General features: G+C 41.5%; 1 protein-coding gene across 7 annotated transcripts in view; it reads right to left on the bottom strand.

Annotated features, from left to right (window-relative positions):
• schip1 (schwannomin interacting protein 1) overlaps positions 1-24,252 on the bottom strand; it is a 241,589-nt gene that overhangs the window by 3,274 nt on the left and 214,063 nt on the right. For 5 of the 7 annotated variants that reach the window (XM_032506384.1, XM_032506392.1, XM_032506408.1 and 2 more), the window contains 3 exons: positions 8,791-8,909; positions 7,180-7,297; positions 4,559-4,756 (listed from right to left, as the gene is read on the bottom strand). In XM_032506384.1, the coding sequence (XP_032362275.1) occupies positions 4,559-4,756; positions 7,180-7,297; positions 8,791-8,909 (435 nt within the window). Of the gene's footprint in view, positions 1-4,558; positions 4,757-7,179; positions 7,298-8,790; positions 8,910-14,778; positions 15,183-21,200; positions 21,538-24,252 lie in introns of those variants that run through there. The other 2 variants (XM_032506425.1, XM_032506414.1) reach the window with 2 other exon arrangements.

Below are 24,252 nucleotides of genomic sequence, written 5' to 3' on the forward strand. Positions count from 1 at the left end.
ACACACACACACACACACACACACACACACAGAAACATGGTTACATGAAGAGAAAAAAACCTTTGAGGTTTTTCTATCTAAAGGTTGAAACAGGGTTCAGCTACACACTTTTTTGCCGTGTTGTTTTTCAGAGATGTGTGCACTTCCCTTTAAAGACATTTTGTCAACCAATTTATTTCCTGCAAGAAAAAGATACTGCATATTATTGTAAACCTCAAAGACCTATTATCATGTGAAATTCAGACATATCATTAAATAAATAAGAATCAGAATCAGAATCAGACTGAAATCAGAAAGGTCTTTCACTGCATCTACATTATAAAGTTCTGAAACCATCAGTCAGTTGTATTGTATTAAACATCAATCAATCAATTGTTTAAATAATTTATAGATGTGAAGATTGTCTGATTTTCTCTCTCTCATAACTGGCTATTGGTATTTTTCACTATTTTATAACATTTAAATGACAATTCCGGCCACTTTTCTGTGAAAAACGACTGCTTTCCAGCCTCTCTTCTTCTCATGGTAGCGCCCCTGATGAAACTAAAGGGAATATCACTATTTCTTTGACGTTTTCACCTCTCTGTGTAGGGAGACTGTAATTTTGGGGAATTCCAAGTAGATACTACTGTTTGGTCACAAAGGTCGACAGTGCTTTACACAATTTAGAAGCAGATGAACTCGGTCACATGTGAAGTTTTCATTGTCCAGTAGAGGCCAGCAGTGATGATGCTCTTCACTGAATGCTTTTACCCATAAACCCATAACAAAACAGTGCAAGCCTCATGTCTCCTTATATATTTACAATTTGATTGCTTTTTTTACTGGTAGTTTGAAAATTCCCAAGTCTTCCTATTCATCTACAGTAGTGAAACATCCGTTATGTAATCACAAACAAAGGTGGAGTGATAATAAAGGATGAGAATTTACACATTATTCCCCTATGAGTTAAAATGAAAGTCTTCCATATAATACAGCGTCCTGGAAGTTTGAAGCAGTTACTGTATTGACTAGTACCTGAGACGAAATGGCTCCAGGCATTGCTTTTATTTATAATTGCCAATGCTTCTGCTTGCTTTGTATATGGGTTAATGAGTCCCATCGCCACCATCAGTGGCTCCATGTTCTCAGTAAACTTCAGTGTAGCCACAACATGCAACACAATCACAAAGCATCGCGTGTGCGTTCTCAGGTACAGTTGGGCAGATAATTTGCTTTTAGTTTCCCAGACTCTTCCTCTGTCACCACTCGCGTCCAACAGGTCTACATTCTTTTGCTTTCCTTTTAACACACATTAATTCTCTGCCTCCCACTTGTTCTCCTGTCACAATGAGAAAACATGAACGCTTACTTTCGCTTTCACATTGGCCCTGATGCAACTGTACTTGAAGCCGCCATGTGTCATTTTCAGTTTCGAGAGACTTGACAAGCTCACAAGGCGAGCTAAGACGACTAAAGAGCAACATTGAGAGAAATGTGATGTCAGAGACCAAGCCAGTGCAACGGTTTAAGATTGCTGTTGGTCCTGACTCAACAGGACAGACTGCTGACCAGTGTGTGAGTTTCTGTTATCATACATATAATTACAAATTGTTGACTAAGTGTTGAAATACCAGCGAACAGACATCCAGCAATGACTCAATATGAGATTGAGGAACTACACTTCTCTCTGAATGAATTCATGGGAGAGACCTGAGGCTTTACAGTAGAATCTGAATCTCTCCCGTATTTTCTCTCTATGACTTTTTGGCTTTCTCTCAGTACTTCCATGTATAGATTTAGGCACTTCCAGCACACAGACACACAGTTGGCACATTGTACCTCCGCTATGTTAAAATGTGTTCATTTGACTAATTGTAATATGATTTTTAGCTTATTATTTCATATGTTTATCCATCAATTACCGCTAATTATATCAACTATTTATTAGTTTTAGTTTTCAACTCATTTCAACTGTTTATTACTTTGAACTTACTATTTCAACTTTTTATCTATTACTTTAAGCGAACAAAAAAATAATTTGATAAAAGTTTGACCATTTATCCATTGCTGTTTTCCATTAGTTTTGGCTCATTATTTCATCTATGCTGAAGTATATAAATCTAAAGGGAACTTCACAAAATAATTAATGTAAAAAGGGTAGCTGTAATAAGTAAAAGATTCTGCCTACATCTACAGCAAACTCGACTTGACTCATTGTTTTTTATTTATTTTTTCCTTGTATATGGGATATAAACTAAACTCCACTGTTTATGCACTTCATATGTAGTTTTAACTGTTTAATAATTAACTTTTGCCTAAGTGTTTCAACCATTTATCCGTTATTTTTAGCTAATTATTTCATGCAATTCCTGTGACAAAACATGGCTTTAAGCTGTTACAACTGACTCAGGCTGGCAGAAGGTAAAGACCAACATCACACCATCGAAATCAATATATTCAACACCTCTCCAAAAATGTGTCTAATTTTTTTTTCACTCTAGTACAGCTACTCCACTATCCTTCTATGTACCCCCTAGTTAGGGATCACTGTTCCAGGGGAGCATTTGGCACATGTAACTGCTTCAATTTAATAGATCTCGGGTGTGGACATGGCAGGCGGCTGTAGCCTTAATATATCTTAATATTCACTGTGTGTTCGGTCCAGATGTGACAGTGATGTCTTCTGACTGCTGAGCACTGCTACATCCCTCGACACTGAAGTCAATGCTTTCCGGTGTATGAATTATAGATGGACCCGGCTGAGCTGCCCCTCTCTTCTCTGAATAAGTAAAGCGGTTCTGCCTGCAAGTCCGTGTGGAAATATTGTGTGTGTGTGTGAGGCAGTGAGGCAGATAAAAACGGATGAAAAAACGATGAGCAGGGTCGTCATCACCTTCCTTCCTTTAAATGGGGGCAGAGGAAGAGAGGGAACAGTGGAAGGGTTGGAAGTGGATTCTTGTGACATCATCACAAGTAAATATTACCCGTTTCCATGGCTTCCATATACTAATCATACGTTTCTGACACACAACCTACCCATCTTTTCTCATTCACTTTGACTAATGGACCAAATGATAGACCTTTGACCACAATATACGTGAGGGGTTGTTGTCTAAAACAGTAAAAAACAAATTACAAAAAGCTTGTATTGTTATACATCATATAGCTCTCTGCTCCAATTAACTATCTTACTCATCTTTAGAGGGAAACTACGCTCATTTTCAAAATGCATACATGCTATAGTCTAAGACAGTCCAAAATATTATTAAATGTTAAAAACTCTCCCAAATGCAAAAATAGAGCGCTAAAGCTCAAATTTGTGATGTCATCAAGTGTAAAGTCTAGAACTGTTATGGATGACACTGACAGCAAAGAATGCTTAAAATGTGGGAACAAATTCTGTTTCAGAACTGAGAACATTGAATAAAAAATAAATCATACAATTCCATGTGTCCACAAAATCTCCCATTCATTGTCTACGCAGCAGCTCCAGACTTTATACTTGACGGCATCACTAGTTGGAGACTTTCTTCTCTGGTTTCTGTTGTTGAGAGAGAGTAGCTCATGCTTATTTCCTATGCCATGGAATTGAAATATTGAAATCTAAGTTTAGGTGGTGTTCCCCTTTTAGGTGAAAATATGATTTATAATGTCAAAGCCTTCCTCCTACTACAACAAAATGAGGAAACACAAGTGTTCATAAATTCCAAGCGTGCCAGCTGATTGCTTAGTTGCATCAATTAGGCTGATGATGTCACAGGCTTGACCTTCAATATCACTTGTTTTGGCCATGTAAAACAAATGAGCAAACACTAACATATGATCAACTTTTGCTTAATATGGTGAATTTCTTAGCAAACATTTGTCAAATTAACACATCCAGCAGACATGGAGCAACATTGATTAGGAGTTTCTGGCTAATACTTGAATGTAAGTCCAATGTCTACTCTCCTCTCTCCACCAAATCCTGAGAAATATATCTGCCTCTTAACCTGCTAAATGTTCCACACCCATCACCAGCTAGTCACTAACTTTGTGGGAGTGTTTTCTTGAAAACAGCTGCTTGGCTGCCAAACACTTCACTAATGATAGTGATGATAATAAACTAAAACAGTAAAGTTGTGGGCCAAAAATACCTAAACAATGAGCTGATAGATGCTATAAAGCTCCTTAGGGCCGAGGGGAACAGCAGAGACTGGCGAGTTCATCACTACGAGAAGCACCCTTAACATTCAAGTAGCATTGTGATCAATTGGTAATAAACAAATACGTATTTAAAGTAAAAGCAAAAGCTTGAAATTGCAAATATGCCTTTGTCTTAGACATGTCTTTGTCTTTGTTTTTAATCAGTGGATCTCTTGGTTCCAGAGCATGCTAACCTTATCTGTTAAAAACTACACACCGGTAAGTCTTGGCCTAGCCCATTACATTTACATGAATTCTGTTATGTTGAAGACAAAAGCGGTCATATAGTAAATAAGAAGGGTGTTTCTCCCTTTAGTTTTGGACATGTTGTCCTTATTGATATAAATCGACACTGCCAATGGAAGCATTGTAGTGTATTTGTGGTACTGACCAGGTCGGCCACTGGGGACTTCTTGCGATTTTGTTTCTCCACCTCCACCTGCATCTTGGCCATGGGTTTGGCCATAGCCAGAGCCAGCTTCGCCTCGGCCTGCAGCTTCTTCTGTCGACTCAGGAAGTCCATGTCCTCCAGGGACTCAGAGTCATCCTCTGTGGTGTCCCTATCTGAGTAGGACGAACTCTGCTTGGACTGCAGGGAGGACGTGGTGGAAAGAGGAAGAGGGAGAAAAGACAGAAGAAATTATGGCAAGGTGGAATGAAATCTGGAGGAGACAATGAACCAAATAAGAAATAAGGGAGAAAAGGAAAGTTAAAAAAGACCAGGGGTCTCATTCATAAAACTGTGTGTAGGATCCTTACTAAAAGTGGGGATGTTGGTGGCGCAGTGTAAATGACACATTCCTTTAACGTGGGAGATCCAGGTTCGGTTCCCACTGCTATACATCAACCAATGTGTTCCTTATGTATTGTAAGCCGCTTTGGATAAAAGTATAATTTAAATGACATGTAATGTAAAAAAGTGCATGTACGCCCAAAAGCCCAAAATGGTGTACGCCCCCCAAAACAAATCACATTAATAAAACCGTGTGCACGCACATCTGTAAGCAATGTTCCCTTTATAAATCACAGATTACCCACAAGTGTACGGATGTGAATCAGCCTCTTGTTCCGACCTGTACGCGCCCATTTTTAATCATAAATAGTCCTTTTTTTTTATTGTGATGCCAAATCACGCCGAATCGTAACGACTGGCGGAAAAAAAGCAAAAAACACGGGGGAAAAATGCTCGGGAACTGCTGCAAAGTGAACAATAATTTCGGCCTGTTCTCTCAAAGTGTAGGTAAACCTGACTACACAGGCATTACGGTACTCTTGTACAGCTTTGATATGTACCAGACACACAGGTATATGATAAGATTTCACCTGAACTATATTATATCCAAACAAGTCTTAGGGATAAAGTTTAAGATTCTGAGAATATTTATATAAAACACATAGCTGTAAACAGCTGGTTGGCTCTAGAGTTGCGAGGACCTGTGTTTGGAACGGGACATCACGGTTCCGACGCGTTGCCCTCTCTACAGGACCCAATTCAGTACATAGGTCCAACAGTGCAGCTTTATGGAATTTAAATGGGAATAATAGCCAGTCATCGTCATGGCCCCTGACGTCTCTTTCTCTCCTGATTCTTCCATTTAGGGTTAGTCCTCCTGCAGTGCCATCATCCAGCATTACGCACTGGGGGGGGGTCCCTGCAGTATTTTTGTTTACAACAATTTGTGATTGTTAACACCTTGCCAGAAGCACAGCATCAACTATATCCTCCACCCAGATATACAATTTGAAGATGAAAGTTTAAAAGGACAACACGCTTTTATTCATGCAGGTTTTGTCACCAACAGTATTAAAGTTCAGACCGACAACAAGAACATTAAGTGTAACGATTGTGCGAGAGCTAACAGCTGTATTTTCAGACTTTGACATGTGATGATATATATTCAGTATTAAAGACAGTTATTTAGTTTTTTACACTGTATTCTGCCGTTATCTAATGGTAGGGTATGGTACCATGTATTCCATGGAGGCGGGCCATCTCATCCTCCTGCACTTGTCCTGTAGCGGACAATGTGACGGTGAGACAGCGCCGAATTAAACCATTAAGAACAAAATTTGATTTAAGATTTGAGTTGGATTTTACACGGTGTTTATTGAACAATTATCACTCAGTACAAGTGCAAATAACACTGCTGGATTTATCTGATGGAGAGAAAAAAAAACGTGTGTGAGGCATTAATACTTGAAAATATTACAAGTAATCATTATTCCCTCATTTACCTTCTGCAGACTGACATCAGTTCACCACCTAACCATCTGCATCGCCATTTCCCATTGTCTCCAAAATGTGCGTACGCATGGGTCAGAGTTAGCGTGGAGGACCACACATTCTCCCGTCAAGTTTGTTTAGTTATAAATCACAACCTTTGCGTGGGAAGTGGCGTACGCACATATTCAGCCCCATTTTGTGCGTACGCCACGTTTATAAATGAGACTCCTGGTCAGAAGATTAAGGTTTAATTAATGTATCCTTGGCATTTTGGTATGTAGATTTTAAACACTGACAGGAACGTCATTGTACATCAAATGGGATGTGAGGAGAGTGCTGATAACCATGCAAAGAGATGATAATTCTCTCTTTCTCCCTCTCTTTCTGTTAAATGTGTCTCAGGGTGTCAAGAGGTTAATGTGGCCAGTCATCCATGGCCATGGTGAGCGTATTCCAATTCACCTCTCATTTGCTACCCATGAATTGGTTAACAGGCCAGAAAACATGAGCAAAGAAATTCATATAGCATCTGAAGCGCTGATCATCACTCTGATTCATAATGAATATCTCCCCCGTTTCACTGCTTTCATTCTTGTTCTGCCTCAATCTCGCTTTCACACAGTCAGATCTTTGACACTTTCACACCATCAGCCCTGTATACTGTTTCGTACTACACATTTCACTGTGATTCCAAGATTCAAGTCATTTTCTTTCATTCTTGAATTCTGCGAAATACTATTATAACTCTGCGTGGGCTTCAGCGTGCACGTGTGGACATCAGTGCTTACCATGGGGGACAGAGGCGTGTCCAGACTGGTCTCTGTCTTGCTGTCATCTGCATCGCTGTCCTTGTCGCTGCCGCTGTCATTGACAAAACAGATCTGTAGGTTCATCCCGCTCTGCAGCCTACAGGAAGAGACAGAGGCAGATTCAAAAAGGGGGGCAACAAGTTATTATTAGCGTGAATGTAGATAAGAGTTAAGTCAGTTCAATGTTGCCAGTTTCTGCAATAATTGACATGGACCAGGGCCAAAAAACGACAGCAATGTCAACAGCACTGCTGCCAATACATATGACCTATTGTATTATGATGAGTTCCACAAAGTGCTTTGCCTTGATAAAGGATTTAAAGTACTGTGAGTATGCACACTGAACTGTGTGCACTACGCTTTCCGTTAAAGAGGGAAAAAGTGCAAACATTATTAAGAAAAATAGAAAGAAGATCCTGGCAAATGCTAGCTGCCTTCATTACCAGAGCAAAGGGTAGCATTAAGGAAGGCCTGTGTTTTTAATCATCTCCCCTCTTGTCTTCAATACGGATCGATCCAGGAAGCCTCCGTTAGGTCTGATCCAATATGCCTTGGACCGATGGGGGTGTTATTGTGCCACGGAGCAGCAGAATATCAGAGATCCACAGATCAGTGGGTCAATAATCTGTTTATTCAATGCAGTAATTATTACAAACAGAGCTGGACGATAACACAGAATAGATCCAATCAGTCCCGATTTAAGTAGGACCTGAGTGGTCGATTGTTTTTTTTCCAGGACAGGCAGTATCAAAAACCTAGTTTGTTGTGAGAGAGCACTGATAAGTTTATCTTTCACCTATAAATTGTCTCACTCAGTACATATCTTGGTCACAATTCTTTAAAATTGAAGGGGTGTAAATATACCCCATATCACATAGGTGTGAGGGTATTTTTTTTAATACATTGTGTGGCTTGGAGATGGTGTTCAGGCATTTCTTTTGCTGGAAGAATTTCTTTTTTCCTTAAATTCAGTAATCAGCCTAAAAAAATCCAGTAATCCATTTAGGTTCTAATACAGTGTGTCTAGGACTTTGCCGCCGCAGACAAGCATTATCATAGTTCACACATTACTGTCATCATAACTATTTCCCCAATGAGGCATTAGGCATGACATTTAGTCGCCAATCTATTGCAACAATATTGAGAAATCCATGTGATACGAATCACAGGAATACAATAAGCACTGGAGTGTGTACAGAACATCTAGTTCCAGTAAGGTGCAGTGTAGGAGGTGGTAGTAAATGTCTGTGTGGGTCTTTTGGGAAGTGAGAACAACAGGGGCTGACTGTGTGTTGCTCATTCACGCTGCACAATTCCTTTTTGCTTCCTGTCATTCACTTCCTCCCTGTTTGTCCTTTCTTTACTGGTACCTATGAAAGCAACTCTAGACTTTCGGATTCAAACCCTTCAGTGCGTTTTTCTTTTTAACTTTTGTTTACCGCTAAAATTCATGCACCTTTGACATCTTTGTGTATGATCGCCTTTCAGCTACATCCTTCTCGAGAGAATAATGAGACCACAGAAAATATTAGAAAACCACCGGTCACATGTTTATTATTTAAGAAAGAAGTATGACAAAGGTCTTCTTACCGTGAGGACAGGCTGGGTTTGCCGCTCTTGCTGCAGCTCGTGTAGATGCCTGGCCCATCGTCAAAGAAACTGCCCAGGGCCAACTTCTGCCTGATAGACTCCCTCTCATTTTTTTGGGCCTGCAATAGGACATTATCACAATATGGTTAGCTTTTTAGGATCATTTCTGTGATCAAATGCTTTTTATTTAAAAATTACAAACAATTACAAACAATACGCTGAGACATGAGAATTTGTTAATGAATTATTTTGTAGTTTTACAATGAGGTCAGAGTCATGCTTAAAGACCCTACAAGGTGGATGCTTGTCGTCATGGCACCTCAAACCCCAGGTACCTATATATAGCTTTATGGCATCAGCCTAACTCCTTACTTTCCCCCCACATGACCAGCTGTATGCACAAATAGAAGCTCCGTTACCCTGAGCACTTTTTGGCAGTCCAAAACACAAGTGCAAGCACATTTATAGCATCAGCCTCCTCTTAATTAGCAAAAGGAGCTTCAGTGTTATCCTAACAAGCTCTGATACAAAGTGTGGAGTCAGCTGAAGTACTGACAAAAAGAAAAGAAAAGACATATCTGAGCAGGGATCATAACAAGTTGGCATTATCAGAAGTCACAAGCAGGTGGTGCTGTTGTCTTAGAGAACACACACACACACACACACACACACACACACACACACACACACACACACACACACACACACACACACACACACACACACACACACACACATACACACACACACAGTGGGTTTTATTTTTTTAATACTTTTTATTTAATACAATGTACACTCTGTTTGTTAGAAATCACTACATTACACTCCTGTAATACACACACACACGCTCAGAACCTATTCATGCACAAGTGGAGAAATGTCAAAGTGAGTGGGCTGATCGGTTGAAGGGGGGGTACAGTGCTTTGCTCAAGAGTAGCTTGACAGTGCCCAGAAGGTGAACTGGCATCTCTCCAGCTACAAATCCACACTTCGTATTTTGGTAGTAAAAGAGGATTAAGTTTACGTATAGTAAACTCCGGAGGAAGAGCAGTAATAGCTGTTTCACACATGCTTAAATCTGCTAGAATCCCAACATTACACAATTCCAGGGCCTCTTCCCAATCCTGAATTCCTAACTCAGCACAGCTTCAGATTTGGCAGCACTTCACACACGCCAGTCCACATAGGATGTCTCGTCTTTGCTGATAGCAGGTAAACACATCCAACTGAGATGCAAACTAATGACAGTTTCTAATAAAATGGGAATGGAAATAACATTTTCTGTAGCGCTTACATACTGCTGCAAAGATGCATTACAGCCCAGATTATTGAAGAACTTTTTTGCAAAACACACAGTGACACACAGTGACTCGGACACCTTGAAGGGCCATGGACCCAAGGTCTGGAACCACAAGTTTAAATCTTTTAGATTTGAAGGTTTAAAAAGCTTATGAGGGGTGTCTGATGGCCTAATGGATAAAGAAGTATACCATGTAACTGCACCATCCATGGCCTGGGACCTCATTTCCCGCTTTGTCTCTACCTTCACCCAAATTTCTGCTCTTTATCTCTACTCTTACTATTAAATAAAGGAAAAATGACCAAAAAAGTCATATAAAAGAGTAGAATGGAGGTGATCAATCCTTACTCTTTTGCTCTGTCTCTTTCCCATTATTGCCCCTCTTCACTTCCTTCCCCACACATCTTCCAACTTTGTTCCTCACATTCCCGTGTTTTCTTAACTCACCTGATTCAGCCTTACCAGTCATTTGTCTTTATTTCTCTTTCTCATTATCCCTGTTTTCACTCATCTCCTTCCATCTCCACTTCCCTCCATCAGCCTCAGGCCTTTCTTCTCTGCTGTTCATTCTGTTCTACCCACTCCAAATTGCTTATCACAGCTTCACCTCTCTCCCACTCGCTTTCTCAACTCCTTCGCTCTCTCCTTTCCTCTCTCTCTGTCTGTCTCTCCTGACAATAGTGTGCAGGCGTTGGTGAGAGTGCCTACACCAAGGACAAATTAACATAATCCCACTCCACACAAGAGCCCGCAAGACACACTTGGCACTGCCAGCACACGCACGCACGCACGCACGCACGCAGGCAGGCAGGCAGGCAGGCAGGCAGGCAGGCAGGCACGCACACACGCACGCACGCACACACACATTGCTCCTATGTCCTAAAGAGTCAAATAAACACACTTGAGAGTTTCAATTCATTGCTTCATAGGCACACAACAGCAGCCTGTGTGGTACAGTGCAGGTACACATTTATGTACAAGTACATCACTCATACAACACACCTGACCCACTGTCAGTCACGTTACTCCACAGAAGCTCCAAGCAAAGACGAAAACCAGAAGCAGCAGGTTCACTGAGCACTGTCAACAGTGAGTGCTGCTAAAAAAAAACTAGAATGCGAGTTGTGCTGAGGTCCAGGTGGAACACATTCACGAAGGCACAGGGGACGTCTTTAATCAGAATACGGCAAACAGCAACTCCATGAACTTTATAGCTCAGGATCACAAAGACCACACACACTCTCTGCTAGAGGGTTGCGTGCTGATGTAAAGACAAAGTGGTTTAACAAACTCCCTCCAAATAAAAAAGTCAATTCTCACAATGGAAGACTCTCTGATAACTTAACTTAGAGATTGGAATAACTTGGATAATCAGGGTTACATCTTTAGCAATTGCTAATAACTTGTTAATTAACTATCTGAATGGTCATTAGGTTACATAACCTAACCAAAATAAAAAAAAATCAGAAAGTCAGTTTAAACTAGGCCATCAACAGTAAGAGACAGTTTCTTTTTACCCTAATACATCCAAGAGTTGTTTAAATATATGAGGCAGAACACAGAGCATATGTGCTACAATGACTTAAAATGAACAACTATTCATACACCTTTTCATACACTATTCATACGCCATTTTGAATAACATTTGTGACTTATACAAAAATGATATAACCAACACAAGGACATACTTTACATACAAGGCTACTGACATGCAGTGATAAGAGCAATGTTTCAACACAGCACTATTCATGCTTGTTCTAACCCTTCAGTCAGGGTGACTTGTATTGCTTCTATCATTTATTAGATTGAGAATTGGTCAATCAGACTAGGGCTGTAACTAACAATTATTTTAATTATTGATTTATCTGCTGATTTTCGTAAATAATTGATTAATTATTTAGTCTATAAAATGTTGAAAACAAGTTCATCTTCCCAAGGTGATGTCTTTCAATGTCTTGTTTTTTTCAACCAACATCCAACACCCAAAGGTATTCAGTTTACTTTTATGTAAAATAGAGAAAAGCCACAAATCCTCACACTAAAGAAGCAAATGATTGGCGTTTGGCTTAAAAATGACTCAAACCGTGATCAAAATAGTTGCCAATTAATTTTCTGTTGGTCGACAAATCGATTAAACAACAATTTGATTTGAATTAAAAACTTAGCAGCTGGACTGAATGGACTGTAAGCACAGTCAGGATGCACTGCCCAAGGTAAAATCAACGGTAGCACTTCACGTTGATAATACAAGAGGAATAAAGCGCCTCTAGTCAAAAGTGATCAGGTAGCAGGCTGGACATTGTCTCTGCATCTCACACCTGTCTGACAACACAACTTCCTGTCATCTGTTTATACAGCATGTTGGTGTTGAGTGCTTGTGTGTGTGTCTGGGTGGTCCTAGTGTGGTAAAACAGTCATCATGGAAGCCCCATAAACCATTAACAAAGGTGTGGAAGATGCCACTGAGGGGGTGGAGGTGCAAATTGGGTAGTAAATACATGCTCCTGCCTCTCATTCCTTTTCTACACAACTCCTCGATCCTCCATACTGTAGCAATAGGTCTTCTTCTACCTTATCTTCTTGTCATCATGGATTTGATGTGCTATCATGTAAGTAAATGAATTCTCAGAGCTGCTGATGATGATGATGACAGGAAAATTGCTGGTTCCATTGCATTAACATTTCAGGATGCATGTGGGAAAGGGAGTAGAGCAAGAGAGAGAGAGAGAGAGAGAGAGAGAATGAGTGACAGTCCTAACCACCTCCCCTCATTTCCTGGCCTTGAGCGCCAGAGCTGTCCCCGTCCAAATTAGATTGGGAGGAACACAATTGGGCTAATTTGTGTTTTTCCTGAAATTCACCAAGTAATTTCCTCTGCTGAAAAACATCTCATTGACAAAGACATTTTCTCCTCCACTCTGCCCTGAAACCATTCATCCGACAGACCTAGAGGGTGATTTAGCGCTGCCAATGGCAACAGGGCGCTAGTTTTGAGCCCTCAAATCTTCCCTGAAAAATCTTTATTAGGGGATGGAGATTAATTTAATTATTGGCGCTAACAAAGAGCATCTTCATCTAAATTGCTGGCTCTTGTGTCCACAAATTATTTAGTGGTTAAGAGATGCACATGTGGATGTGTGTGTGTGTGTGTGTGTGTGTGTGTCTCTGCATGTCTACAGATTTCTACCCTGCAGTATGCTACCACGTCTTTTAAAATGTGTCACCTCTTAATTTATTTATACTTCTTTCTTTCTCCTTTATTCTCTTTCCCTCCATTCCTCGTCTCGGTTGTGCACAATGGTGGCTTTTCACCGGCCGATACCTCGTTCCCTGGTTTGACACAAGAACCTACTGTTCACACACAAGCACACACACAGATCCGCAAATACCAGCTCTTATGAGTATAAGGGCGATTTAAGTGAAGCAACAGTTAAAAACATGACATGTGTATTGAAGAATTGGAAAAGCTTCACTCTGATATGTTTTCCAGGCCTGGCAGTGAGCGGCTGCTGAGCTCACAGCTCTACAAACAGATACAAGGTCACTGTGTCTTCTCTCTCCGTGTGTGAGCGTGTTTTGACTGGGCTGAATAGCTTCACAGGTCTACGCAAATGTAGTCCAAAGTCAAAGTATATTCTATTTAAATGTATAGTTGGACGTTTGAGGAAATACACATATTTGTTTTCTTGCCTTGAGTAAGACGTTTATACCACACTCATTTATGCTCACTATGTAACAACAGACAGCAGCAGGTGAGCTTAGTTTAGAGTAAAGACTGGAAACAGGAGGGATATGTCCAACTATTCCACACTACAAATTCTACATCCTGTGTGTGAGTCCGTCTTCTCTTTTCGTGCTATCGGAGACCTGTCTGTCCAGGCAGTGCAGCATTCCATCCCTGACCTCTGACCTCTCATACAGTTCAGCCTCAGGTCAGTGCAAGGCTGTTCCTGTCACTCAGATAGGAAGAGAACAACTCAGCAAGAAGGTAGAAGGCTGTACGTGTGTGTGTGTGTGTTTGGTGGTGTTGGGGGAGGGTTATGGTGGGATGAAATAAAAAGAAAAGGGGGGAAAATGACAAAGGGAGTAAGGAGAGATGGGGAGCATGAAGTGGGTTTAGACAGGACAATGGATCTCCAAGTGACAGTTGAGCTTTCTCTCTGCGAGAACGCCAGACTATGGGTTTGTGGGAAAAGATTCACTGGAGAAATCAGTTATTTTTTTCTCTCCCAAAGACTAAAGCAGATTCGAGGATAAACGCCTGGTTACTCACACTATTATGTCATAGCTTTGCCCAAAATATCTAAGCACTTTAATACCCAAACCTTAAGCATTACGTCAGCCTCAGTCTTTGGCCTGTGTCACATAGCTACACACAACACGCAAAAACCCTTTTAAAGTAATATCAAGAAAGACCCTTGTTCACTTTTTTTGCCAAGATTCATTCTTCTTATCTAACTCTTGTCAAGAAAGAGAAGAAGTGTGTCTAAAATGCCACACAAAAGTAGCTGTACATGTGTGAGTTCACATAGTTTAAGAGAAAACCATCACATAGTCACATCCCATGCGTGCCCAAAAACATTCCACTTCTATTTCACCACACAGAGTTTTCCAGTAGCCCTCAGCATTCATTCCTTCCAAATAATTGGACGTATAAGCATGGCATGAGACACAACATGGTCCTTTACCTCTTTGTAGTCATCATTGAGGTAGAGACTGGACGTTTGCCTGATGACATCATCCATTCCACTACATCCATCCATATTATCCAGCGTCTCCCTCATCCTTTCCTCCCTCCTTTCTTGCTGTCTTTTCCTCTCTACTCCCCAGTCAGTAGGTTAGTCCAGGCTGACTCCTGAGGTTGAGCCCAGTCAGTCAGTACAAATCATATTCCCAGCCAGCTCACCCCTGCCATGGTCCAACACACACACACACACGCACATTCACACACGCACACAACATCTACTCCTTCACTGGTGGCTTCTCCTCGTCTTTCTCTTACATGTTGTGACACTGTTTTTCTTTCACTTCCCTGCACTTTCTGACTACTCCACTCCTCTGCCTCACCCACAGGACTGTGAAAGCACAGTGGTCATAGGTAAGGCCCCTTAAGACCCTCCCCGCCTTCCACCCTTTGGTCAGGGCGGCCTCTCACAGTGAGACCGAGCAAAAGAGAGAGAGAGAGGGTGAAACTCACACTGGTGTTTTTTTCCGTTTTCACACCCTGAGGTGAGGACAGCAGCTGCTCGCAACCAGTTTGGAAAGGGACACCTCAGCCATGGGATAGCCACAGTGTGTGTGTGTGTGTGTGTGTGTGTGTGTGTGTGTTTATGGCAATGTACTTGTGTTAAGCGTGTCCATGTGTCTGTGTGTTTAGATGAATCCTGCTGTGTCTGGAGCGTCTCCTGGACACTATTTCTCTCTGTCTATACGTATTGGCCTTCTGTTATGCCCAGGGCTCCTTTCCGGATTTCTCCTTTTAAGCTTCCTAACCCTCTTATCTAGAATTGCTTACAATTCTTTGTATGTTTGTGAATGAGAGATTAATTTACAAGTCAGATTAGCCTACATATTTGAGGCAAAATAAAATGTGAAAGTGTGTGTGTATATGTAACAGGAAGCAGTGTGCTCCCTTCCTGCTAAGGTAAAAATAGTGCCCTGTTTGGACTCCAAAGCCAGCAGCCCCACACCCCTGGCCAGCTAAATAAACCCTGACAGAGCACAATGGACCATTAGTCTGGCACACAGACATATACACACAAAGTCACTCACTCAGACACACAGACATTGTGTGTGCCTTGTATCAGTGACTTAGATTTTCAATCTGAGCTCTCCACAGTGTGTAATGATCTCATCTTAGCCAGACGTTATCGACCCGTGACTCATATATTTGTCATAGCCGCCCAGACATTAAATTATGTCCACATATGGCTGCGAGATCGCGTTGCAGGGGAAAATGACTTCACACAAACCATCAACTGGTTACACACAAAAATGAAAAAACTTTACAGTGTTCAAGTGGAAATAAACTCAGAATTCCTAAGCACCAAAACAGGGGATTGTGTTTAAACTCTTTGATAATTAAATGTTAATCCCGTTAGTGTAGGATTGATAATGATGATTATAATTTAATAATGGTTCATTTTCTTGATTGATTGAGTATTTTATTTAGGCAATTCTGACAGTTTGTGTTAAGACAAATTAGACACTGGTGCATTTCAGAAGTTGGTTTTATTTTGATAAATGAAAAAAATATTTTTGGATTACTAAATGTAAGGTACTCACTAAGTGTTGTTCTGGTAGTGGTACTAAAACACAGGTATTACATTGGCACCAATATAGAGAGGCTTTGCAGATTTATCCCTCTTATCCTCAGTTAAAGGCTTCATTTAGTCACACATGCAGCTTGCTGCACAGTTGAAATGACAAATGCACTATAACTGGAAATATAACTACTAAACTGAAACAAGAGCCCTCGCATAAGCCTTGGAGAAATTCAAAAAACTTGAACCCTGACCTTAAGCAGACCAAAATGCTGTTAGAAGTTGGATACTGTGTCTTTCTTTTAAGCATTAATCCTCCACCTGCAGACTGAGTCAGAGGATGAATCATACTACAGAGTCAGGGAGCTTATGGGAAAACAGGGATATCAGATGAGAAATAAAAAAGCCAGCTATGGACAACATGCTACATCTATATAGGAGAGATGAGAGGAGAAAGACGGGAAGGAACAAAACGTCAACTAAGGCTGATGAACATGGATCACATAGAAACTCTTTGGAGAGAGAGAACACGAGAAAAGAAAATCAGAGATGAAGACATTTGGGAGAATAATGCATTTGCATGATAACATCAAAGAGCATTTGAACACACACACACACACACACACACACACACACACACACACACACACACACATCACACAAATAGGAAGTGGTTTATTCAGTGTTATCCCCAAGATTATGGTAGAGTAGTGAATTGTCTGGTTGTCTCCTGCATCCACCCACATTGGACTGCGGACTGCTACCCCCCCCCCCCCCCCCCCCCCCACACACACACACACATACACACACACACACGCCATATATGCACCAATTATGCACCAGTGTTGGTTGCGAGCGAGGGTGGCCTGTTTGCAGTTGAAGGGTGGGGCAGAGTCTGCCCCGCTGAGTCTCATTACTGAGGCTGACTTCATAGTGAAGGTGAATTCAGTGCTGATTCAAATGGGAAAAAAGGTGGAGAAGGAGTGGTTGCAAGGGTTAACAATGCACAGGACACTGGCAATGGGAATCTACAAACACACATACACTAAATCACAGTTCAAGGCCAAAGACTGGGGATAATTTTATCTGCATATTTGACACACACACACACACACGCACACACACGCACGCGAGCACACACGCACGCCCACACATGCGCTCACACACCTCTGGTGCTTGACTTGTCGGGTCAGCTGAGAGAGCGAGCAAGCAAGTGAGAGAGAGAGACAGCGAGAAAGACAGACATACATACACAGAACGGCTTATTGTTCCAAGTGAACAGAGGGTGACTGTGGGAGAGAGGGTTCCTGGCACCTCCTGTAAGCCTGGGATCCAAGGCCTTGTGGCTTTGTGTGTGTGTGTGTGCGCGTGTGTGTGTGTGTGTGTGTTTGTGTATGTGAGCATGTATTTGTTTGATACAAATGCACCTAAACCTGTGATCGCTCTTTTTTATCAGCCCCACAATGGGTTTTTGTACCCTTCTTATCCTTGTTTATAATTGTGTGATTTTTGAACACCGGATCACAGATACTGACACTTATGCAAGGAATGTGCTACGGACTCTAATTTGATCTTATTTTGGAAAGAGGAGGAAAAGAACGGGGGCTTCTGCTGTAGCAACGTGGTGAGAATTTCTCCATGGCGATGCTTTGTGTTCCAAACAAATTGGGCTGCAAAAGGAGCACGGGGCGACCCACCGGGAAGCCCGCTAATTCACACAGAGGCCAGTGTTTGAGGGGCTGAAGTTTTGGCAAATAGTATATAATATTAGGACAAAGTACAGTCTTGTCTTGAATGAAAAACAGGCTCGCTGCACAGCAAAGCACAGCCATTTGTGGTTTTAGGTGGAACTACATGCTATAACTACTTCCTGGCAAACAACACTAATTTATAATGTCAGTATTTCCATAATTTTAGGTTTCATCCGGCCGTATTGATCAATTTTGTCATTCAAGCATGATCCATCAGTGGTATCTCCTGTACTGCTAGTCCTCATTTATAATTCACAAGGCCACACCTTGTGTACTGTTTCACAGACACCAGAGCTCTCCTTCATCTCTCTCCAGTCCAGTATGACAAACTGCATGAGCTTGTATACACATATGCGTAACATAAATACACATCAAACCTCACAAATACAGAGATGTGACAGGATTTCAACGTTCTCTCAGAGTTCCTGAGGCCTTGGCAAGCTGACAGTGTTCCTACGAGCCGGGATGACACACTGCGGCCAAGCTGATAAATCTCACCATCGCCCTTCACCTTGCTGGTTCCGCTGCTGATTTATAGATTTAAATGAGAATCTGAAAACAGGATGACATATTGAGACCTCGGCGTCTAGTAAACGAGCTTTTGGATCACCTAAGCACTTTATAAAAATGAAGAGCATCGTCGAGATGAAGGGGATAGCTGCCGTAGATGATTTGTTACACTTGGCATCTAATGTTTTTGGCCTCATGGTTTAAAAGTGATATGGCTTAAATCGATGGATGGTTTTGTCTGACTATGGGACAAATGGTCGCTTTATTGGTTCTCCAGGGGTCAGCCTGTGACTTAATTGGCTAATGGTTTCTGACAATGAGTGAGAGCTTGCCTCAAACATTATGGGGTGGGCAAACAGGGAAGGACAGATGCTTTCTATGTTTCTTTTCCGTGCCCTTCTCTGTCTTTTCTCTCGTCTTTGCAGCAGCCAAAGACAGAAAGATGAGGATCACATCTTAATTAAAGCGGAGACAAGCAATGATGCTGTTAACCAAAGCAGACATGGCCCCAAGACATGGACTGTTCCATAAGACAGAGGACAACACCCTGCCTACCGCCCTCTTTTTCCACTTAATCTGTTTACTCCTTGTCCATTTTATCCCCTCATTAAACTCCTCCATTTCCTTTACGATTCCTCTGTTCTTTCCCCCATCGAGCTTTGCTTCTTTCCATCCCTCCATGTCTATGTGTGTGTGTGTTTTATGTGTGTGAGGGGCGCTGTCTGCCTGCTGGTTGCCAGGTTACCAGTCTAATTGAGGGGCCTCTAGAGAGTCGCTCTTATCAGAGCCTGAACCCTCAGTTCCGCTTACCACTCTCATTTGTTATCTCCTTTGCTCCATCTCTCTTTTCTAATACATCCCTTGCATTAAAGCCATCTCCCTTCATTTTCTCTCCCTCCGTAGTCTATAAACTTCTTTTCAACACCTCCCTAAATTTTAATTCCTTATGTGTAACTGATGTCAATTATCTTTTCCATCCGCCCTATCCTGTCTCATCGTCTCGGTTGCCTCAGAAAGACATAAGCCCTTATCATTTCTCTCCTTCTACACACTTCTCCCTTCTTTTGGCTCAGCTTGTATTATCAATACTTTTTCCGATACTATTTGACCTCTGCCTTTCTCCCGCTGTCTCCACTAGCCCGTTGGCTTTTCTTAGGTTATCTGCTGATCCTTCCCTCCATCTTGCAATCCGTCTGTTGCTCGATCTAGCTTTTATCTGCCACAAAACATGGCAGGAAATCCTTATCCTGTTACACAACTGCACCCTCAAAAGCACAAATCTACTCTCATGTAATGCAAATACAAATATGTGGAACTTGCACAAAGATTAAAATGCTTTGTCAGATGAGTCTTTTTGAGGTTTTTTAACAGCAAAATCCTAAAGGCAGGCATGGCCACGGAGCTGACAAGAGATGAGCTTTTGTAAATGTTGATAACAGCAGAGAGGGGAGCCCTTATACTTGTTAGCACCCAGCTCAAAGCCAGCTTCAGCTAAGCTAGAACTGCAAGACTACATGAAAAACAGCAGTACACACTAGAATCTATGTCTAGTATGTGTAAAATGTGATTGATCAAGTAGCTGGATCAATCACATTTTTTTTCATTGCATACACCAAAATGCTTCTCTATTTAAACCCAAAAGAAATGTTGTAGGACAGAGTTTTGACTCTGAAGTTTTCATGTTGATTCCCATGTTAATAAAACACGCTGTGCACCCACAAGATACATCTCACAAGACCCTTATGTTTTCTGATCATCACTTCCTCTGCAGTTTTTCACGCATCGCTTCCTGGTTCTACACTTGCTTCTCCCCATCAAAGAACCTCCATCTTTCCCCCTCAATTCTCTCCCCCCCCCCAGCATATTCAGCTCATCTCTCTTGCCTTTCATCTACCTCTCTGCTTGTTCCCACTTTCCATCTCCACTGCATTGCAGACTTTCTTCCCAAGCAGAGCTGGTTATAGAGAAGCAGATGTGATGCACTTGCTTTCCTTTAATGATAACTCATTCACTCCTCCCAATTCCTGGTTGGATAAAGTGGGACACTGCTAACACATGTCTCAGACCCACTAATAAACATGCACACACACACATATACACAACCCTCCAAACAAGTATTCACATTTAAATTCTCTTTTTTACTTTGTTGTGTACACTCTCCTACATGAAACTAACAGCGCAGAATACATTTCAGTCACAACACAATAAACTTGCAGTTACATGGGTACCTCATGCCTCCTTGACATGAATTGATGAGGCTGGATGATGAGGAGGTGGAGGGGAGGTACGACATTATTCCCTTGAGTCAAGTGCTCTCTTAGCAACCAGCCAGCCATCAGATTCAAAACACAATCACGTAACCACAAAAGACAGAGAAATACTGTTACATCTCAGCAAGAGTAACAATGTCCTAGTTTTAAAGGGAAATTCACGGATTTACAATAAACTGCATTGAGGAGATTAACCATATTTGTACAATCAGCGGAGCTAACATCAACTTCAGACAATCTTGTGTCTGTCGAAGTGGCAAAGAAATTGACAATTAAACAAAACTAATGTGATGTGTCATGTAGCTCTGAGAACTACCTGGTGAGAACAGTTTTCCTGGTGGACCATCCTTCACAGCATCCTAAAGCAGAGTTGGCTGAGCTGGGAGGACAGGAGCGGGACTGGGATAAGATTCCCAGCCCTGCTGTAGTATTCCGGCGGAGAGGAGGGAAGAGGAGAGGATTCCACCCAGTCCTCGATCAAAAAGATCAATTCTGCTGCTTGCTTCTCCTTCAGTTGAGTTTTCACCCTCTGCTTTTAATCTCTGTTTTCTGATTGTTTTCTGGTCTGTCTTTTTGCTAAGAGAGAAGGACAGGGTCTGATCGCTGCTTCCCCAAAGCTGAGAGACTGGAGGAGGGGTGTGAGAACGGGAGAGAGATAGAGAGAAAAAGAGGGAGGGAGGGGAGCAGTAAAAAGCAGAATACACTCCCGGTCGCCTTTCTCTCTCTGGTTCTGACTGGAAACGGGGAGGAGCTGTTGGTCTGAGTGTATGCAGACTCGGCCAGTGGGAAAGGGGATGGTGGAAGAGGGAGGGAGGGAGGGAGGGAGGGAGAGGTTGGCGTGGGTCAGGGTCGGAATGTCATTCTGCTGGTTCATATGGAGTCATGCCAGACAGAGAGACACAGAACGAGAGGAAGAGAAGGGCAGAGGAGTGACTTTTTTTCTTTTAACCTCTAGCTCAATCCCTTTATGAGCTGCATGAATTAAAGACAGGATGCTGCAATACTTTAGACTCACACTTAAACAGAGCCGGGGATCAAAGTGTTAGAAAATGTCAAGTGCAAAAGATGGTATTTGGCTGCTTATTCTCAATTTAATCTAACATTTAGCCAGTATAAACACTTTTATTTGGTCAAAGGTGCGTCGCTCACTGCTGTCTTGATTTCTTTTTATCTTTGCCTCGCTGTGTAGAGGTATACATAGTACATGGGTTTTGGATGTACATCGTCCCCTCATTCTCTGTCTGTCTCTTTGGAGGATTATAATCCCATAGTGGCAGATGGCCGGTCTATAATCCACACACAGGCCAACCTACTCAGATAATCTCTCCATTCATTCCTCTGTCCTGGCCTCTTCTCCTTAATGTTATGAATCCCTCTCTTTGTTTTCTGATTTGTCTTTCGTTTTGATCTCACTGAGATGTATACGGACGTCCCACTCATCGAGATTTTTGCATTGTGGCACCATCGCATAATATGTAGATTATTTTGAAATTAACTTATTGATCATTTAGTCATGTCAAGTCAACTTTATTATAGCTTAAATTACAACCAAGACTAACAGGTAAACCAATTGATCATTTCAGCAGTAATCCACCTTTCATTGTTTGGTTTTATCCAGATCTGTAAGCGCAGCATTTCTTTTCTTTTTTAAAGATATTTTTCGGGGAGCATTCTTTGGCCTTCATTCATATGGGACAGCTGAAGACATGAATGGGGGAGAGAGAGAGGGGGAATGACATGCAAAGGGCCAAAGTCAACCTTTATCTATGGGTGTGCATGTTGAAAAAAGTCAGAGTATGCCATGTCTAAACATTTCATAGGATAGTATTTTTTAAAAAGTCATAGTATAGCATGTCAAAAAAGTCATAGCAAAGCATGTCAACATTTTTTGAAAAAAAGTCCCAGTTTTGTAATTTTGAAAAAGTCATAGTATAGCATGTCGGACATTTTGAAAAAAAGTCATAGTCATAGTATAGTGTGTAAATCTTTTTGAAAAAAAGTCATTGTCATAGTATAGCCAGCTACCCAGGCGCCGAGCATTAATTTTCTTACGCTGTCAACACTCCTGTGAAAGTGGTGGAACAGCTTTGTGGGGAGTGTGACATCCTGATGCAATTTAATCATACATCTATTTCAGCTTTCCTTTTGTCTTTTTTTTTGGCACGGTAGCTAGCTACACACAACTCCTGTTATCTCATCCCTCCCCTCAGGCCAGATCTCTCTATCCAATATTGATCTCATGTGGGTGACGCTGCTTTGCTCGATAAGACCAATCTTGGGTTTAATGACTTGGAAGTGGATCGATGAGCTCCCTGCTCTGATCTCTCTGCTGCACATCACTGGCTCAGGTTTGGCATTCTGCGTGGCACCTATCTGGGGCAAACTGGAACAGTGCCCACCATGTCACGCTAACCTTGGATATAATTATCTGTGCATAACATTGGCCAGTGATCAACTTGTTTTTCTTACTGTGAAAGCTACTAACTGGGCCTCGTAAAAGCTTAAGCTTCTGCTGAGTTTACAGGCATATAGTAAGTAGGGGAAAAACAGTGAAGCCAAGCGAGAAATAGCAGAGAGACTAAAAACAGTGACTGGTGAAGGGAGTCATACATATAGCAAGTCAAGGGATCCTGGATTTTCTCTCAGTGTGTATATGTTACTGTTTTTCTGCTGGATATGTTAAGTTTCAATATGTGTTTGCAAATACATTAGCCATTAGACGCCCTCTAGTCCTCGACAAAGGCTTAACCCTCATGTTGTCCTCGGCTCAAATTGGACCCTTTTTTGTTTTTTTTAATCACAAAAGATGGGCCCTCGAAATAAGCGCTGACAATGTCAACATTAGAAATATCAAATAACTTTGGAAAAAACACCAAAAAAGCACCCACAACATTGAAAAAGTGACAAAAAATGTCGGAAAAAGCGATAATGGTGTTTCATGGTTGACGGGAAGACAACACAAGGGTTAAAATTAAGATCTCAAGGCAAGTCAAAAAACTGGTGACTTAAAGTGTTTTGTTTGACAACGCAGCACAATCACATGTGAATCAACCTGCTAATTTCAGTGACCTAATAAGGAGTTTCTTAAATATCTTAAATGTAAGTATAAACTTCGACTCAGACCTCACACCTTACTTGTAGCTTTCCAAAACCAATCCTTAAGATCTTAAGATCTTTAGACACATTAAAGCCTGATGCTTCACCCTTTTGGATACAGATGCATAGTACTGATTTGTCTTTTCAATGCATTAAGGCAGGTGCACACATTCACAGGAGAAAAACAAACTTTGCCTTGCTTTGATAAAAGAAGCCACAGCAACCCCTTTTCTTTTCTGTCCTCTATCACCATGGCAGCAGTCATTCCGTTG

This window comes from Etheostoma spectabile, chromosome 3 (assembly GCF_008692095.1).
Source record: "Etheostoma spectabile isolate EspeVRDwgs_2016 chromosome 3, UIUC_Espe_1.0, whole genome shotgun sequence".
Taxonomy (NCBI): Eukaryota; Metazoa; Chordata; class Actinopteri; order Perciformes; family Percidae; genus Etheostoma; species Etheostoma spectabile.